This window comes from Metarhizium robertsii, assembly GCF_000187425.2.
Source record: "Metarhizium robertsii ARSEF 23 chromosome Unknown MAA_Scf_4, whole genome shotgun sequence".
In the NCBI taxonomy this organism is placed as follows: Eukaryota; Fungi; Ascomycota; class Sordariomycetes; order Hypocreales; family Clavicipitaceae; genus Metarhizium; species Metarhizium robertsii.
This window is the reverse complement of record NW_011942182.1, coordinates 4447978-4467199: the sequence shown is the minus strand read 5'-3', so window position 1 is coordinate 4467199 and position 19222 is coordinate 4447978. Positions and strand designations below refer to the sequence as shown.

General features: G+C 49.8%; 6 protein-coding genes across 6 annotated transcripts; 2 read left to right on the top strand and 4 right to left on the bottom strand.

Annotated features, from left to right (window-relative positions):
- Positions 1-999: 999 nt before the first annotated feature.
- Positions 1000-1911, bottom strand: MAA_11180 (Cellobiose dehydrogenase, cytochrome; the record flags this gene model as incomplete). Its single annotated transcript, XM_011413146.1, has 1 exon — positions 1000-1911. One exon carries the CDS (start codon positions 1909-1911, stop codon positions 1000-1002), a length of 912 nt encoding a protein of 303 aa, XP_011411448.1.
- Positions 1912-4390: 2479 nt separating this feature from the next.
- On the bottom strand, positions 4391-5017 carry MAA_11179 (uncharacterized protein; the record flags this gene model as incomplete). The annotated part of the gene is made up of 2 exons (XM_011413145.1): positions 4391-4632; positions 4774-5017. 2 exons carry the CDS (start codon positions 5015-5017, stop codon positions 4391-4393), a joined length of 486 nt encoding a protein of 161 aa, XP_011411447.1.
- A 427-nt stretch (positions 5018-5444) lies between these two features.
- MAA_07977 (methyltransferase domain-containing protein) lies at positions 5445-6444 on the bottom strand (the record flags this gene model as incomplete). Its single annotated transcript, XM_007825975.1, has 2 exons — positions 5445-6323; positions 6382-6444. The coding sequence occupies 2 exons, from the start codon at positions 6442-6444 to the stop codon at positions 5445-5447; spliced, it is 942 nt and encodes a 313-aa protein (XP_007824166.1).
- A 514-nt stretch (positions 6445-6958) lies between these two features.
- On the bottom strand, positions 6959-8715 carry MAA_07978 (DUF895 domain membrane protein; the record flags this gene model as incomplete). The annotated part of the gene is made up of 4 exons (XM_007825976.1): positions 6959-7253; positions 7329-7960; positions 8023-8337; positions 8428-8715. 4 exons carry the CDS (start codon positions 8713-8715, stop codon positions 6959-6961), a joined length of 1530 nt encoding a protein of 509 aa, XP_007824167.1.
- A 2637-nt stretch (positions 8716-11352) lies between these two features.
- Positions 11353-13333, top strand: MAA_07979 (Glucose-methanol-choline oxidoreductase; the record flags this gene model as incomplete). The annotated part of the gene is made up of 3 exons (XM_007825977.1): positions 11353-11473; positions 11528-12811; positions 12891-13333. 3 exons carry the CDS (start codon positions 11353-11355, stop codon positions 13331-13333), a joined length of 1848 nt encoding a protein of 615 aa, XP_007824168.1.
- A 3976-nt stretch (positions 13334-17309) lies between these two features.
- MAA_07980 (uncharacterized protein) lies at positions 17310-18594 on the top strand (the record flags this gene model as incomplete). Its single annotated transcript, XM_007825978.1, has 4 exons — positions 17310-17582; positions 17908-18350; positions 18408-18522; positions 18574-18594. The coding sequence occupies 4 exons, from the start codon at positions 17310-17312 to the stop codon at positions 18592-18594; spliced, it is 852 nt and encodes a 283-aa protein (XP_007824169.1).
- Between the last annotated feature and the right edge of the window lie 628 nt (positions 18595-19222).

The following is a 19222-nucleotide window of genomic DNA, read 5'->3' as shown; positions in this document are numbered from 1 at the left end:
GTCATAAATCTGCGCTGGATCGACAGCCTTGGAGGCATTGTCGGCTTCATCATGAGCGGCAATGATGCTGTCGAAAACAAGCAGCAAGTCTTCATTAACCACGGATGGGAGAGACTACGAATCGCATAAAATTAGACCAGACCAAGATATACTATGCGTACAACCGGATGCAATTGACCGAGAAAACAATGTACGTGGGCGGCACATATGTCCTACATGAAGGACATATCGTGACAATTGCTGAAAGCGTTAAGGTACCACCACTTCGTCTCCCATGGTTAGCCGGTTGGTCGCGACTGCCGACGAAGGGCCAACATTTTGTGTTTCAATATGCTGATAACGTTGCTTCATAGTTTCAAGGGGCTCCGTGTCATATCCTTGATCATGTCCTGCCTCGCCCATCCTCGACCATTTCCTCCTCGACCATTTCCTCATCAACTGGTCTGGCGTTCCAAGGGCACGGCTTCCACGGGATCCACGAAAAAGTAGTCACCGTGTTGGATCAAAAACTCCAAAAAGCATCAACTGAAAGTGCTTTGAAGCCAGGACATAAAGCCGGGCCCCTATCTACCCTTCTTGACAAAGTCTTAGCCAACATAGTTGAAGAGGTTGGACTCTCTCTAAAACCCACCGGCTGAGGTGGTAAGAAGGCCGCCTCCTGACATTAAGCCTGGTGGTTTAACCTGCGAGATCTTGCAGGAAGCGCTGGGTGAAGCTTTTTCCGGCGGATCATGTACATAATTTAGCTCAGCACGTGCTGTACTCCGATGGGAGACCTGAGCGACCAAAGTCGCTGGACGCAAAATACATCTTCGTCATTATTATCATATAAATGCCTAATGAGACCCTGAATTCATTATCTACCAACGTTGTACCACTGATCGGCTTTATAAATGGATTCTGCTCGCAACTATTCACGTACAATGCCCTCGCCTCGCGGGCCATTTTATAGTAAGGCGGCTCTTGATAAGACAAAAGCCCGCGTGGCTGTCGTATTCTCTATGCGCAGTCGCCGCGCTTTACTTCAGGACAAGACCCAAAGCCTTCTGATTCCAAAGTCAAGTGACATGCACTCACCATCTCATCATTTCCATCTTTAGACCAAAGCACCTGTTCCGGATAGTATCCGGCTTCCCAAGCAAGTTGGCCGAGCATGGCTGCGATGGAATCGCTTCTCGCACCTCGCCAGTAATGAGGTTCTTTACACGGGCCCTCGCATGAAACTTTTAACCCGTAAGATCCGTAAAAGCGTAGCTTCGCCTCAGTACCAGGGTACTCGTACTGCCAGCCGCAGTCACGCTTAACAGGGTTCTGTCCTTCTGGCGGCGCCAACCAGTTTCCCATAATGGTATGAGACCACGCTCCTATGGTTTCAGCATACATTCCGGCTGTAAATTGGATTGTTGAAGCTGTTGTGAAGCCGATTAAGAGCCCGCCGCCGTACTTGAGGCAGTCATAGCCACGAAGGAACTTGCCCCTGTTATTGTCGTCCGGCTGCGCCAAGCAGCTATTGGCGAAGTTGTCCGCCAACGTCTGGCACTCGTATAAAGCTGCGACCACCGCGGTAGCTCCAACAACTGCGCGTCTGATGATCAGGGGATTGTAAAAGCAGGTGCCCTGCCGCTTATTTAGGTGCCCTGCTGGAAGTGTCTTTGTTTCGCATATGTGTTGCACCTCTTCCGTGTGAGAGCTGCGTTGGGCCATATGATAGCACCACTCAGCCCAGTCCGTCTCGTTAAAATCCGCATAGGTCTTATGCACGGATACTCCCTGGGGTAGGCTGGCGAATGAAGATTGCATCGTGCCGCTGTAGGTTGATAACGCGTCATGTGCAAACACGGTTGTTCCGTTACTAGACACGGCCAGAGCATTGGCTGCCGGTAACAGCGATAGTAGATATCCAACCAACATGGTTATAAGAAGTCCGCAAATGCAGATAATCACGGTCTCAAGCATGTGTTATGAATAAGAGGGGTGGATGGTTTAGATTATAGTCAAAATGGTAACCTGAAGAGGAAAGAGAAAGATGAAGAGATTCTAGGTTTATGATGGCCTATTTATAAGAAATCTCTCTCCCAGATCTGTGTCGTTATGTCGCAAAATACGTCTGGTTTATCGGGGCAGAAGTAGTATAACGCTGGGTCCTTGACGATATGAACTGGTGGCGCAAACCAGGGGGATTATCTCGGAATTAAATGGCAACGGCGCAACTCGGCCGCCCCCTGCCAGCGCATAGCGGCACCCACCGGTGGCTATTGGATAGATTCCAGAAGTCCCATTCAAATAGCCAATTATATCACCGCAAGTGCGGTTTTTGAATGTCGGGAAGGACCAACAAGAGGTTGCATGCATCACCAGTCAAAAGTACTTGAATGCCAAGAGTTTTGAAGATTTTTGTGCAGTAGGACCAACAAGGAATTTATGTAAGAGGTAAAGGAAGCGAAGTAGAGGCGAGAGCCTCGTTGATGGAATAATCAATACATGTGAACATGTCTCTGACGGCCCGTGTTGACATGCTAACCAACCCCGATGGTCTCTTTGACGTAGCCAGACCAATCGTTGACCTGGTCCTGCGTGTGCGTATAACCATGTTCTAGCCCGGAACTCAAGTCGCTCGGGAGTACTCCGAGGTTAGTCTGCTCCAGTGTTGGAAAAGGTCCGGTTGGCCCATTGTCCGTGCCGTCTGGTTCGTTACCAAGTTGCCGTGGTAGTTATGCGGGCCCTTCTACATCCTGTCGGTGAACCTGAACGGGTGGATCTAGACACGGCGAGAGAAATAAAATGTCGGCGATTACGTATGGAAGACAGCTCGCTACGTAGCGAGTGGTATTTGTGCTTGCCGAGCATACCAATTGCTAGTTATCAATGCCAACAAACTTCCACAGTATACCCAGGGTACAGCAACAATGAAGTGGAGAGTGGTCGGTGACAACGGCCCGTGCCTTTTTCATGTATGTATGTCTTCCTTAGTGGTACTGAGTATACCCGCTGTGCCTCTACCCTAAGCTTGCATATGAGTGTAAGATGCTTGGCAAGGTAGATAAGAAATGATTACGTTGTAATGCTTGTAATCGATGTCCTATTAGACGCCAGAGTGCGGCCGAAATTGCTTGCCGTTTTTGGCATCCCATATCCTGCGTGTGCCCCTACGAGAAATGTCGATAGGTTCATGCACCTTCCTATTGACCAGCCTCAACATGGGATGAAATGCGCCCCGTAACCTGGTCCTGACTCCTTAGTGACTCCCAAACCCTAGCTTCGGCGCCGGTAAACAACTTCCTTGCCGGGGCGGGCAGAACCAAGCGATCAATTAGTTTGGAGACTTGCGGGAAGAGAGTCAACCGTCACAGCGCGAGGCCGAGTTGGAGCGCACATTGGAGGCGGCGTCACATTTTTGCGCGGCATTAAAGGCGTACGAGTTGCCTGGGTGGTATGAGGATCTAAGCAATGTGCAAGACTGTAAATCTCCAGTCTCTACGCTTTTATTTCCGCGTTTACTCTAATTATGCCGCATCGCTCCAGCCTCTTACTTGTCTCTCAAATGCCCACCTTTGAATGCGCTCAAAGTCTCGACATGTAGATGTCGCATGTCAATTGCAAGCTTTTCCTCAAATGAATCAGCCTCTGCGGGCTCATCTGGCCGCCTTTTCCCGCCTGAGAGTCCAGCATGACTTACACATAGAATTTCTTTATAAACCGGTCAACACAGTCGGGTAACAACAAGATACAGTGTTAGCCGAGTAAAGTTTCTTTTTACTTAATGTTTCTGTATTGGTAAAGCTGATAATCCGCCCATGACTCGGTTCATTATCCGGTTCCCCTCTGGCCCTGTTAAAGCATCATCAGGGAACGCATCAGGCCAAAGACTCCGCCGCAATGTGTTATACTATCAATAGCGCTGAACAAAGTGAGATGTGGATGACATACCAAATGGTAAATTTGATGGAATACCTCTAATTTGACAACATGGTCTCCGTTGCTTTCAGGAATCTCGTGCGATACAATTGCCAATTTCCTTGTGTCTGAGCTGGATATTCTTGTTGCGCTGACTCCTACAATGAAGTCATCTGCCAGTTCGCGCTTTTTGAGGCCTCATTTGCCCTGAATTTTTGTGTCCTCACAGCCATCAAGACCCACCACAAGCGGCTCTTCTCTGATGTTAGCTCACCTTGAGAAGCAGAGAGTTGATCTGGAGTTCCTGGACTGAAAGTAGTCAATATATAAGACACGACTGAATTAGCCGGCGCTTTATTGGGCAATTATAATCCCTCTTGGCTATTTGTGTTTGGCACTACGGCTCCTGGGACGCTGAAATTACATTCAACCACTGCTCTTCACATACATTACAAAAGACAAGTAGCCCTGCGTACTCTGTACTCTTGTCAAGCTTTCATAACATAACACCTGCCACTGCCGCCGCGAGTCCACCCACAACGCCAATTGCACCACCAGTAGGCACCATGGCAATGTTCTTAGTGGCAGACGTTGATATTCCGGTCGCTGTCTGTTTGGCATCGGAGCCTTTCCCGTTGAGGGCATTCGCAAGAGCGCTCGTCGCGGCAGCCAAGTCTGTTGCAGTGGTGCTTTCCACGTTCCACCTGCCGCACATTGATCCGGCGGCTTGGGTAAAGTCTAGTTAAAAACGTGCTTGCATTAGTCTGCCACTCTGCTAGTCTGGCTCAAGGTTGCGCAAAGTCGAGTTCTAAATGAGCCAAGCAAACGGGAAGAGCATCATGGCCCTGGCGCTCGAAAAAGGGAACCTTGGCAACGTACCAGCAGTGCAAGTCGAGTCAACACTCTTTGCTACGATAATCGTAATAGCACCAATGTGCTTGCAAAGGCAGTCAAAGTCCTCGGCAGTGACGTTCGAAATGTCGCAACCCTCTTGTTTCATTCCATCAACCAGTGCAGAGTAGGCGCACTTGGGGATGTCTTTTGTGTAGCCTGACAGGCTGTCCAGGGCCAGCACGCCCGACGCATTTGCGAGCACAATGGCACAAAAGGTCGCGGCTTTCATAGTTCAAAAGTCGAGAAAAAGAAACAAGATACGACGAGAGTGAAGAGTACACAGAAGAGGTAAAGACGGGCGGAGTATAAAGGATCTTTGTATCAGTTCATGTATGGTGATACAAACGCCGGGTCTCACCGCGGACACGTAATAAAGGGCCTTGCAATTTGGGGGCTGATATCTTGTCGCCTTGATTGGGCTAGATCTGCATTGACAGGTTCAGCTCTGAAGCTGTTGATGATGGGGGAGCGGAACTATCGGAAAATGAGACGGCTTTATAGCCAATGATGCCCAGTCAAGGGGCTGAAAAATTGCCAATTCTGCTTCACCATGCGGCAGGCCTTCATCCGACGTCCAAACAAATTCATCCTATCTCGCCCATTCAACGCCACTAGTTCTATTTATTGACTTGAATAAGCGCCCGCAGGAACGAGCATCAGGTAGTAGTTGCTGGTGTAGATTCCGTTACTCCTTTATAGCCTGAAGGGTATATGAATGAGGTATTCGCCATGGTTGGGTTCTTAAACTGTATTCGCCTAGCATTATATATGAGTCCAAAAGTCTCGGGATCGTGGTGGGATGATGTTGGGCAGAGCCTACCTCTATCATCTGACGCCATCTGTGCCGGGATAGCCGGCCAGGGCACGCTTTGATGCTCAACCAATCCGGAGATTCGCATCTTCTGTGATAACAGAGCCTCTATTATCTCGCCCAGGCCGTGGTTGAATTCTGCACTTGCCGAGGCCTCAAATTTGTGCCCTCCCGTGTCCACATACGTGTCTTCGTCATGGAACACGGTGGGTTCGTCGCGCTCAAAATAAGGCAAATCTACAATGAGCCTATCCGGCGACTTGTCATCCAATGCCAACAAGATGGGGTGGCCTTCTCTCATAAAAAGTCGTCCTCCCGGCTTCAACAGGCCAGCAACAACCTCTGCCCACTCGCGCACACGTGGAACCCAACAGAGGGCGCCAATACCAGTATACACCACATCGAAGGTGCCCGGCACGAGCACCTTGAGGCCGTCATATACCGATGCTTGAACAAACGATAGCCTCTCGCCGCCGCTTGCAGAAGTTGCCGAGGCTAGTTTGCGAGCCTCTCTTAAAGATGCAGGGGAAAAATCAAGCCCCGTCACAGAGGCTGCGCCCAAACGGCTCAAGCTCAACGTGTCTGTTCCAATGTGGCATTGTAGGTGAGCGCAGTTGAGACCATGGATGCTACCAAGAAGCGTCTGGTCAAACTTGACCACATGGCTGATATAGGTTGGGTCAGTCAAGAAACTGTTGATCTTGTAGTCCTCGGAGGCGGCGTGCTACACAATGATACTATGGTCAGATATATCGTCTCGGATGCGTGGTGGAAGCACATACAAAGGGAGCACGCTCGTCCCATCTTTGTTGGTTGATGTGTTCGTAACTTTTATTCTCTGCCATTGGGTATTGTTTTGGTGTTGTGCTCGGTCGATGGTCGTAGACAACATTGAAGCGTCTGGTACTTGACTTTGTCCCGGAGTTTATATCAACCTGGGGCTCCAGGCGCTATACCCGATTCAGCTCGCCGGCCTGTTTTGTCTGCAGGGTGTGACTGTTCGCCGAGATGCCTTCACCGAGATACCTTTGACGCTAGCAGACAATTAGTCAAGGCTGGGTGCGACTCATGTTGATGTACCGTCAAGTCGACGTGACCCCAATATCCTAGGTCGGTTCTACTGCAGCCTATACAATGACAATGAACATGATGTGGAACCACCTGCGTCACAATTAAAAATACGTAGTTTCTCTGTTCTGAAATAAAAACAGTAATCCCTGTTGCATTACAAATAAAAAAAGGTACAACTTGTAATGGCACCAACACTCCGTTATTCCACAAACCATGTAAAGGCACGAGCCGGTGGTCATGGCAGCCAGGCTGCAGGCCGGATGGCCACGAAATACAACGTCCCCGATTTTAAACCACCGCCTTTTCCGGGTGGCCAACAGGAAGAACATCCTCCACAGTCTCGTCAGTATCCTTGAGATCGTCCTCGACCTCGACGTGGTCGGAGATCTTGAGGAAGATGGCCGGAGCAGCGACCACGAGAGAGACTGCGAGCAAGACCCAGTTGCTGATGAATTCCTTCATAAACGAGAGCTTGCGAGCATCCAAATTGTTCATGACAGCTGCGCCAACGGACTGTATGCCCTTGTAAAAGCCGACGTAGTTGGCCAAGCGACGGCCGGAGTTGGAGAGAGCACCCATGTACCTAATGCTTGTTTAGCTTACAACCAGAAGAAATTGCGACATGGAAGGCTTTGGAGCAACGGGCATGCCAACTTACCAGTAAATGCACGCCTGCCAAACCGCATCGTAGAAACCGTAAAAGATGTACAAGAACATGGGACCGACGTATCCAGGTGTAGTCCAGTCGGTGGGCTCATAGTCCGGGTTCAACTCGGGATTGACAGACTCGCGCGTGTAGTCTTTTTGGTAGGCGTAGCCGCCGCCCCAAAGCGCAAAAGTAAAGACAACCAGGACAATCCAAGTCACCTTGGCACGAACGGACCGGCGCACACCCTGGACATCGACAAGGACGCCGGTAATCCAGGCGGCGAGAATCTGCGCAAGATAGTACAGGAGGCTGTTGAGCGCCTTGGTGCGCGTCGTGAATCGTGCGCTGTTGACACCGTTCTGCTGATAGACGTAGAACCAGTTGGAGGAGAAGAACATGGGGAACAGCAGCACAACCAGCGGCTCGAAGCGGAGTGTTTCCCAGAGACCGAGAAGCTCGCTCTGCCAGCTGGGGTTCTTCTTTAGAATGACGCGACTGCCATCCTTTCGAACAATGTCATTGGCGTTGCAGAGCAGGAGGGCGAGGACGGCGCCGCAGAACATGAGAACGATGAAGCCAATGTAAGTGCCATCGGTGACGGTCGCATTCGTCTTGACGTTGATGTTTTCACCGAGAGGAATCTGGGGCGCAAATCGTGTTAGTCGACTGCATGACGGCGTGGGAAAAAAAAAAGACTACTTACCAAACTCCCAATGACGGCACCCATGTTGAAGATTCCCCAGAACCAGGCGAAATAGTGGCCCTTTTCATGCTCGTGGGGATAGGAAATCATAATGGTGCCCTGGGCCGTCCAGAGCAGACCGGCGCAGATGCCCAGGAACACGCCGGCAAAGATGTTGAAGCCAGAGACATCGGCGTGGACCGAGGCGAGCAGGCTGGCGGCGTAGACGCAGTAGCCGACGCCTCCAAAGGCGAGGGTGTACTTGACACCGAGCTTGTTGATAAAGGTGCCGCCGAAGAAACCAAAGACGGCAAACGCGCTGTACAAGGCCGTGTTCTGTGCAACGCGACCACGGTCAGCAACAGGGGCTACGGGCAGCGGTCAATCCGTCAATATGGCGGATGGTCGAGGATCAACTCGGCTTACCATGTTGTCGGCGAGCGTCGCGTCGGTTTTGCCGCCTCCTCCCATGCCGCCCAGGGCGTTGAACATGCCGGGGCACAGGAAGCAGACAAACGACACCATGATGAGCTGGGTCTGGGGCGAGGCGTACCACGGGATGTTGAAGCCAAAGATCCGGCGCTGCTTGTATTTCCATCCCGCGGGGAGGGGGACGTCGACGTGTCCATCGGCGGCGGCGGCAGCGGCTGGACCATGGTCGACAGCTTGGTCGGCCGGCACGGTGGTGTCGGCGGGCTTCTTCTCTGTAGACATTGTTGGCCGTCAACTCGCGTCAATTGATTGCGGTGGTGTCGTCCCGGGCACGCAGAGCAAAGGAGAGCGAGGGACTGCGGTGAGCGGTGGGCGTCGTCTTCGCCATGAAGATGAAGCGCAGACGCGGGAGCGGAGCAGAGCAGAGCACTTATGAATCAAATACGAAGCACCAGACTTGACTTGAGCCTTGAATGGGTTGGCAGGGGCGAGAATTCGCTCCATGCCGTCCTGGTCGTAGTGGCAGCGTCATCTCCATCTCGCTGCTACCCAACACCTGTCATGGACTCGGGATGAAATGGGGTAAATGGCACCATTCGCATCAGCGCCCGTCTGGCACCACGTGAGCCGACACGCCGACAACGTTGCCCTTGAGCTTCAATGTTGGAGGGCCGACATTGAAGAGAGGCGTTCCGGCTTTGGCGTTGGTGTGACTCGGAAGCCACAGCAACGCCATTTGGAACATTTGAGCCCTTGGAACATTCAACATGGAAGCCCTTTTTGCTACCCACCCCCGCCTCTGGATCCCTCTGCATCCATGTCCTTGCTCTCCTTGCCTGGGATGGTTACATTCCACCCACGGGGCAGGTTACACTGCCATACAGCGCCGACAAGGCCAACATCTACCCAGTAGACACCAGACGTTTGTTTGGCTCGTGTTGGCTCGTGGCGGCTTCAACGCGCTTACATGTAGGGTCAAGAGGGTGTGCCAATGCGAGTCGCTGTTGCTGATTGGAGGGTGCGGTTGCTGCTTCTGCAAGCTGTGGTTGACATGAACCAGACATCTCAACTTGCTCGGGTGGGAGGTGGTCACGACGGGAGCACGAGGACAAGGGTTACGACGAGAGGCAGCATTTCTGTACAGGCTGGGGTATTGCCAAACAAACGGCCCAGGTAATTATCCCCGTTGTCGGGGCGGATTTTGCCGTGCCAGCGGGAAACACTGGCCTCGGCAGCGCAGGGACATGGAACCCGGAGATTTGCTGGGCAATCCGGAGTCCCGTTATGGGGAAGTGTTTCGCATCGAGATTTTGTCCAGGATCATCTTCTCTGGAATCTGCCCACACGATGGTTCCATGGCGGCACGAACCGACATGCTGCAACTTGACGTCTCTCGTGGCAGGCGTCCGGCACGCGACACGATTCACCTCGTCTGACTTGACACCTTGGACCAAACATTTGGCAACATGAATGCAACTACAGCAATCGGGCCTAGTCCCGGGTCGACCAGACATTGAAGCCAATCACAGCCAAGCAGCAGGCTGTCCGAAGCCGACGGGCCATCCATCAACGGATACTTGCTGGTCCATGTCGCTTCGGCTGTTGTCCCATGGGGAAGAACATTGAAGCCATGTACACGCTCCAACGGGGGCCAAGATGGTGCCCAAGTTCTGTCTAGCATGCTCGTGCGCCAGTTATTTCATGCTGCCACACCATGTCGACAAGTCCCCAAGGTTACATGTATGCGTCGACGGTCTAGCACACGCGGGCGCAAGCCACAAGCGCAACCACATGGATTGATCCTTTGGCCCATGACACATGGCCACCATGTGCCTATGTATGTCTTCCAACTGTAATATGACATTGTTTCATAGCTGGCAGCACATCCTTCAGGGTGTCCACTCCCAAATAAATGTGCCTTTTCCTCTCGACATGGACGCGCTCATCACCAGATAAAAATGGCAGGCGAGAAAAGCGCGCAGGGAAACAACACTCGGCCAAGCCGCGACACCACGCTTGCTTTCATGGACAAAGGCCAGGACGGCCTTGTATTTCCGAGTAGGGATACGTCGATTGCTCTCCCATGGGAAGTGAATCAGGCATCATTCTGCCGGGGGCCTTGGGTCGCCTGTACAACGCCGTCAGAGAGCCAAATTTCACCACGACGCCGTACTCGGTCAACGGAAAAGGAGAGTTGTGTGGGGCGTCGCAGCAAAGCGAAAGAGGCAGTGAGTATTTCGTACATGGTCAGGTTCAAAATGTTCATGGTGTCTGGGCACCAGCAACGGCGCACGCACCTAGGTCAGGCTAGGTGTGTGCACCTTCAGCCACGCACATACGTCTCTTCATGGTCAAACTCGGACCGTCAGAGTTGAGCCGCTCTCCGCTCCAAAGAGCATCTCCACCTGATGTGATGCTACGCTGTATGCGCCCGAGGCAAGAAAAGGCATGATATGTACCACTCCGTACGGAACAAAAACCACCCATCTGCAGGAACTTGGGCCAAACACATCTTGGACACCGTAGCGAGTATAAAGTTGACCCTACCAAGGACAACTGCTCCGAAGAATTGGCCAAGTATCGAATCAATACACGTATATTTATTATGGAGTCTGGTCCCCAAGGTGTACCTGCGTAGCGTCCGCCTCGAGATGGCGGAGGTGGATCGATCAAATCAACCAGAGTCTGGGGTCAGGGGAACATGGAAGCCTCTTGACTCCTGACCTCTCGCGTCCCGAGCCTTGACCCCCTCCAGATGGCAGATGCCCACCCTCGGCAAATCGCCATGGTGGAGTCGTCACAAGCCGTCAAGTCGTAGTGATGCTATAAGAAAACAAAGCCCCTTGGGGTTGGCATCTCTTGTGCCTTTCACAGACGAGACTCTTAGGTTCTTGTCGTTTCAACGGACCAACAGACAACATGGGTCGACGACATGCCAATCCGCTGCACAACCCGCTGCACTATGCGGCACGGCAACCGCCTTCCGGCCCCCCGGTGACCGCAGCCGCGGCCGGGCGAGCCCTTCCCAGCTACGACTACGGTACGTTCTGCCGCGCGGGCTGCGTCTCGTCTGCTAACTGATTGACCCGTCTAGTCATTGTGGGCGCTGGCGCGGCGGGATGTGTGCTCGCCAACAAGCTGTCCGAGGACAAGGACGTGTCGGTGCTCGTCCTCGAGGCCGGCGGCGACAACACCAAGGTATTGGAGTGCAAGGTCCCGCTCATGTTTTCCAAACTCTTCCACGGCCAGCATGATTGGGACTACTACACCGTGGAGCAGGAGGCCGTGGCCTCTCGCCGACTGTACTGGCCGCGCGGGCGCATCATCGGCGGCTCGTCGTCCATGAACGCCATGATCTACCACCACTGCTCGGCCTCCGACTTTGACGAGTGGGAGTCGGTCCATGGCTGCGACGGCTGGGGCTACCAAGACCTCGCTCCGCACTTTCGAAGCGTCGAAAAGTTCACGCCCAACCCGGCGCGCCCGGCCATCGATGCGGCGCACCGTGGCGACGCCGGCAAGTGGCAGACGGGCTACTCGTGGCTGTCTCAGATTGTCGAGGATGGCTTCCTCCCGGCCTGCGACGACGTCGGCATCCCCCCCAACAGCGACATCAATACCAAAAACGGCAGTCTTGGCGTCACGCGGCTGCAGACCTTTATCGACAGCAAGGGGCAGCGGTCGTCGCTGGCCACGGCCTTCCTGACCCCGGATGTCCTGCGCCGGCCCAACCTGTACGTGGCCTGCGGCGCCCAAGTCACCAGGGTCCTGTTTGACCGAATCAACACGGCCGACCCGACTGCCATTGGCGTCGAGTTCCAAGTCTCCCGGGGCGGCGAGCGTTACCAGGTACACGCCGGGCGCGAGGTCATTCTCTCCGCGGGAGCCGTCAACACGCCCCAGACGCTCATGCTCAGCGGCATCGGGCCCGACGACGAGCTGAAGAAGCACTCGATTGCGCGTGTCTTTGCCAACGACAACGTCGGGAAGCAGCTCAAGGACCACCTCTGCAGCAACGGCGTCTTGTGCAAGTCCAAGAAGGGCTCGACCCTCGACTACCTCGCCGACGACATCAAGGCCATCCCGGCCCTGGTGCAGTGGCTGCTATTCGGGACCGGTCCGCTGACCAGCAATGTCGGCGAGGCCGCCGCCTTTGTCCGGACCTTTGAGTACGACTTCCCCGGTCTCGTGCCCAAGGACTACACCTCTGGTGAAAAAGCCCCGGACTTGGAGATTATCGGCGCGCCAATTGCCTTTATCCACCACGGAGAGGAACGGCCTCTGGACGATGCCAATGTCTTTAGTCTGGCCCCGATCGGCCTGCGGCCACAGAGCAGTGGCACAATCCGCCTCAAGAGCGCAGACGTCTTTGACCACCGTAAGTTGTATCCCCGTACACGTACGCAAGGCGAGTCCTCGGTTATACTGACAAGTTTCTTTTTTTTTTTTTCAACTAGCCATCATTGACCCCAAGTATCTCACCGACAAGGAGGACAATGACAAAAAGGTCTTGATAGCCGGACTCCGCCTCTGTCTCAAGATTATGCGCAGCCCAGCCTTCCAAAAGTACTTGGACCCCGTCCCCACGAACGACGACCCTTCGTCGTACTGGTGGCCGTATTCGTGCAGCGACCCGGACGCCGTGACCGACGAGCAACTCGGGCGCTACCTGGTCGAGCGGGCATTCACCCTCTACCACCCCGTCGGTTCGGCGAGGATGGGGCCGTCGCCCTCCGACAGCGTTGTCGATACAGAGTGCCGCGTGTACGGGACGAATGGGCTTCGCGTTGTCGATGCCAGCATCTTTCCGGAGCAGATTAGCGGGCATCCGACGGCGCCCATTGCGGCCATTGCACACCGGGCCAGTGAGATGATTAAACAGGGCCGCAAGACTGCCTAGGGTGTTTTGTCTGCACAGATGTCCGGTCCGGTGCTTTTGGCTTTCTTTTTCTCGTATTCTCTGTGCTGGGTTTTCAAGTTGGGTACAGCGCTTCGTTTGCAGCTGCTGGGGTTTGTTTTCGGACTCCTGCTGAGGCGGTTGTCGGATGATGGGTTAGCAACTTGACGTAATTGAAGTCTCGAGAGGGCTATTCCCCTCCAACCCAAGGTTCCCTTTGACCACGTTTAGTCATGTAGGCAAATGATCTGACTATTCTCATTCTATGATCGTCACTTCATCGCAAAGGAGTTTCTTGCCTCCTTCCCAGCGTTTGTTAAACAGAATGGCAGATGCAAGAGCAGAGAAACCACCACAGGTCCACTTTGAGTAGCAATGACAACATTGAAACAACATGACTTGAGACGTATTTCACATCATCGAAGACGTGGGCGCTGCTGTACTCAACATTATAGCATATGCAAAGACCATGTCACCTTGAACTTGACAGACGTGACGCAAGTTTGTTTTGATTGACAATCTTATAAATTCCGCGCGATCCCTCGGCCCCATGTCCCAATTACATGGCGTAAAAAAAAAAGACAACCAAGAACAGAATCCAAATAAAAAAGACGAATCAAGCTCGCCAACAAGCTATACAACCTACCATATTGCGCCAGATCCCCCCAGTCGAGTCCATGAAGCGCAACGCTTCGCACGAGGCGAGCCACGCATTCGCACTTTTACTCTGGCCTCCTACCGATTTTCCGAAAGTATGCAAAGGGGCAAAAGACTATCCAGGCGAGAACCACATCGCCCAGCAAACGTGTCTTCAATTTCGCGCCTCGATATTTGCCTTTAGTACACGTGGTACAGTTTTGGCTACCGCCTCGCGGCTACACTATACATGTAACTACTATCAACTAATCCCGGACTGCGTGGGTATCCTATATCTCAAATCCTACAGAGCATACTGGGTGACGTGCCGACGTTAGATTTCACAAGAACCGTTTTTTATGGCTAGAAGACTCAGATTTAACCTGGATCCAAGATTTATAGCCTCCGACGCATTAATTGAGGCGATGGTGCGACGTGTCAACTATGTTCTAGCCTTTGGGACAAGCTGGCGGCGGGCTCGAATAGAAGCACCAGCTTAATAGGCCCTACCCCTGCATGTGGGCTCCTGGCGGTGGCTCTCGTCTACTGCATGATTACCGTATGAGTCATGAGTCATGACTCATGACTAGGACTTTAGCTGTCTGCATGAATACAAATTTCTAATCTTATGCACTTTAGCCCCTGTTTAATGCACTACTAGTGACCTTATAAGAGGGTATATAGCTAATAAAAAAAAGGAAAAAAAGAGATATTAATACTTAATTTCTTAGAGAAGAAGTAAAATAACTAGTAAACTCTTATTAATTCCTGCTAAAGTACTTAATAAGCACCTATTATTTAGTTATAAAATTATATATATATATAGCTATAAAACCCTGCTTTATTAATTTTATTAGGTTACAGGTAGTCAATTAAACAGGGGTTGAAGTGTATAAATGCGCATAAACTATAAATGCGCATAAACCCTGTCAGGACCTAAAATACAAGGCGGGCACGATTAGTCCACTTGGTTGCTAACAAAGTCTTTAATAGCGTTGCAGTACTTGTTGGTACCACCAGTTTTTAGTACATGGCAGATCGCAATTTATATCAGGCAACCAAGGCAGCTTCTCAACCCGGGATTTGTGCGCCTTAAGGCATGCTTCTGTAGAGTTAAACTGCTTGTCGGTTTGGTCTCGCGATGGACCAAAGGAGGCGCAGTACCATTCCGTACCGCAGTCTTTATCAGTGCGTTGTTTTATACAGGCCTTGGGATAGGTGGGGGGCGGCGGGTACCAAAGCATTCTCTCGCCTAGAGGCATATCCTGCTAATGCTCCTCTAACAGCGCCCCATTTTTGGGTGGTTGTTCTTGCTGCCCTACATGGGACGGTATTGGGACACATGCAGGAGCAGTTGCAATGCTACACGCTAGCGTCGGGGCAACCGCACTGACCGTGGCCGGTACTGCCGCGCTTGCAAAGCTAAAAAGAATAACACACTTCATGGCTTATTATGATAAAATGAGGGCATTAGATAGCAAGTGCAAATAAATATAGTGTGTCCAATTGGTTATACAATATTAGTGTTGCGGTATCTAAACGAACTATTGAGGTTTGTACGAATATATATACTCAACTAAGTAAGTACCCTTACTTTCCCAAAGTTAGTACAGGTAAGATTATTGCCATTGTGAATTCTTGTTGATTTTATATATGTCTTCTCGAGTTATGCCCAGCTCCACCTGCATTATCTGGCATATTATCTGGTAAAGTCACAAATTGGCTAAAGTAGTTATGCACTTCCTTCAAGGCAGTGCCTATTACCCAGCGGCTAAGTGTGTGACCACACTCAAATCCACTAAGTCGCAGATAAGTAATAGGCATTATGCGACAAGTATACAAACTCCACCCGCTTTCTAAGATTTACGTTATGCTATTATAACGGCTATCTGTAACGAACGCGCATTATCAGATGTGCCAACAAGATCTTCTCGCGAGTTATTGGGCACCCTATCTCAAATAACAGATAAATATACTTCGCTGTCTGACCTCGTGTCATTTCGACGACACCAGAGGGATCCATAACTAGGCCGAGTGGTATTTTGGATCCGCCCATCAAGCCCTGTCAAGTGGCGGCCAGCCAGCACCAAGATGAAGTTGATGAATATTCCACCAAAACTTCCCCTATTCTCCCTTTTATTATGCGAGCTACTTGAAATGTTTTATGCGATGGGCACTTAGTCGATACTTAGTAATTCTAATTCTCCACTCCACTATAAAGTTCAACTCGCTACAGTAATACAACGGGTCTCGGCATTGATTGACCGTGGAATTCACCGGGAGAACTGCGGCGGTTTATTCTACCCTTCCTTCGAGCTTATTTAACATTTTGTATTATAATCTCGCGTGATTATCACGGGGCGAACCTAGGGTACAGGTAATAACATAATTGTGCCTTAAGGAGGAGGGAAGAGGAAGCTATCTAGGGCTACAACTATATAGTAGACTGATAGTCCGTGCTTTGTGGGTGCCTCAGGCAAGGTCGTGATAGTGCTGTAACAGTTTCAATTAATAGAGGCAGTTTTATTCGACAGGTGAACAGGTCTATAGGGACGGTAAGGGATATTATTTGGAGGGAGGGTCATGATCCTACCAAAGATATACCAAGTATAATTATAGTAAAAGTCGATAGTTATAATAGGCCTAAGTTCCCTGGCACCTACTATATTCCTATTTTTCTTGTTACCAGCCAATTCAAATACAAAAAATGTGACTATTTACGCATTAACTTCCCTCTTCGCCCCGCATATACTATCACGGTGTATAAAGCACAAGAATTAACGCTGAAATAAGTGGTATTGAACCTGGAGCAAAAGGATTATGCGCCGGGATTGTAAAGCATACGCTGGCATTTTAGCTGCGGGGCGTACAGGGGGCCGTTAAACAGAAACAGCCGATACTGCTAGCATTAACACGACATGTAAATGCCGCAGTGCTGCTACTATCAATGCAGAGGGGCTATTTATGCTCATTTTATAAGGTGTGGGAAGGATAGTAGATTCGTCATAGCAGGGGCTAGAAACCGATCAGAGATAGACGAAAAACTGAGTACTCGTGCTACGCCCCTACTTTTTTAGTTCCGGTCTTTGCCTTCACCTTCAGAGCCTTAAAAAGTAGGGGCGTGGCACGAGTAATAAGTGGATCTTTTGTGATTTGCCCTAAAACGCTTATACGAAGTTACTTGGGGGTCTTCAAGTTAACCCAGAAGAGTGGAGTAAATATAAGTAAGTATTTTACTAGTTATAAAAGCATTCTCGCTTTACAGAATCTAGCCTTTTTCTTATACTTCTTTATCTACTATCTTCTTACAATTGCTGTCTTGTCTTTATTCTTGGCTCTCAATATGCCTTCTCAAATTATTACTCTTCTACTCGGCCTTATGGCTACTACATCTATAGGACAATCGCCTAGTATTCCTTCTGGGTTAGATGATATATTCAAGAATAAATGTGGTACCGACTCACCTAGTGCAGAAGCTATAAATATAGTACACTTCACAAATACCAGTGCTACTATTCAGAAGAGGCAAAGCGCTATAAGTGAGGAACCTCTCTATATCGATACTTTTATGCATATCGTGGCGCCGTCTCAAGAAAAGCTGCAAAACTTTGTTAGCGTAAGTAAAATTCCTTAGTTTTTTAAGTTAATACTAATATTAATAGACTGCGACTATATATAAGCAAATGAAACATTTAAATAACCTATTTAGTCCCGCTAAGATTACCTTTATACTCCGTAATATTAGCAGAACCGCTAATTCTCATTGGAGTCGGGGTCGTAAGGAGGTACAAATGAAAACTGCCTTACATAGAGGCAGCTATTCTAGCCTCAATATATATATTGTTGAGGAACCTCCTTTAAAACTCTTAGGCAAAGCGACATTACCGTTCCCGGACTCGACAATTAGTCCTGATTATAATTCTCATTATACTAAGGATCAGATTACACGCGATGGCATCTACGTATCGGTACACAGTTTGCCAGGCAGCCCGCCGTATAAAAATACCAGCAGTACGGGGACTACGATTTTGAACTTGATAGGGACAACTTGTGTCCATGAAGTTGGCCACTGGCTAGGCCTCCTCCACACCTTTACGGATTATGAAAAAATTCCAATCGAGAATCGCACGCTAGAGACAATCTGCAGTGACCCTGGCGATGGCATTGATGACACTCCTTCGCACGTTCTAAATCGTCATAAAAATTACGCAAAATGTGCGGCGGCGAGACTTAGTTGTTCAGGCGGTGGTCCAAATAGAATTTGCAGCGAGAAGCCTGGATTAGGTAAAGGCTTCACGGAAGTTGATTCGTGTCCAGACGACCTTCCGAATGTGGGGAGTCCAGGCCCAGATCCTGTGAATAATATTATGACTTATAACCTAGAGTAAGTACTAGAAGCTTATTAATACGTGTATATAAAGATAACTAATATAGTATAAAGCGTTTGCCAAACTGAGTTTACGCCTGGCCAGATACAAAGAATGCGCCGCGTTTTTATTGAAATTCGTACTTCAAATAGCGAAACACCGACTACACAAGAAACTTTGACAACACCAGTAAGTTGATTATCTATAACAGGCCGATGCTCTCGAAATTACTTTGGCCAGTTATATTCCAATTATCTTTAAAGTGCTATAATATTATTTATAATCTAACATGGCTGGCGACAAAGGAAATTACCGATTCTACAAATACTAGCCCTAGTGCAGTTGATAAGGAAATAAAGCAATCGTCTCCAGATAATTTGGGAATTCCAGGCTGGAAATAATTGTTACGTCCTGGAAGCAGATTGTAAGGGGCACAGGGCTTATTCAGCTAGCCAGAAATGTGTTACAAACCAACACATTAATTGTATTGCAGAAGAGAAGAACTAGAAGCTCTTGAGAAGCAGGCTACCTATTTATATAGTTTATACTTAGGGGCAGATTATAAGACCTTTATTTGGTAGCGTTATTGTATCGGCGTTAGCCGAGTGCACTTTAACAGCCTAGCCTGTTACACAAATAACTAGGTGTTAGAAATATTGTGATAATTATTGGCCCACGATATAGCGTTGTTTAGTCGGACTAATATACCCCGGCTTAGATTTTACTTTACTTAGTTAAATTAATATTATTTTATTTTAATATTATTAACTAAGCTTATAAAATAATTTATAATATAAATTACTTAAAATAATAACTTTAATTATAAAAGCTATAATATTAAGCTATATATAAGTAATAGCTTTTTTTTTAAACTTTTAAATATATATAA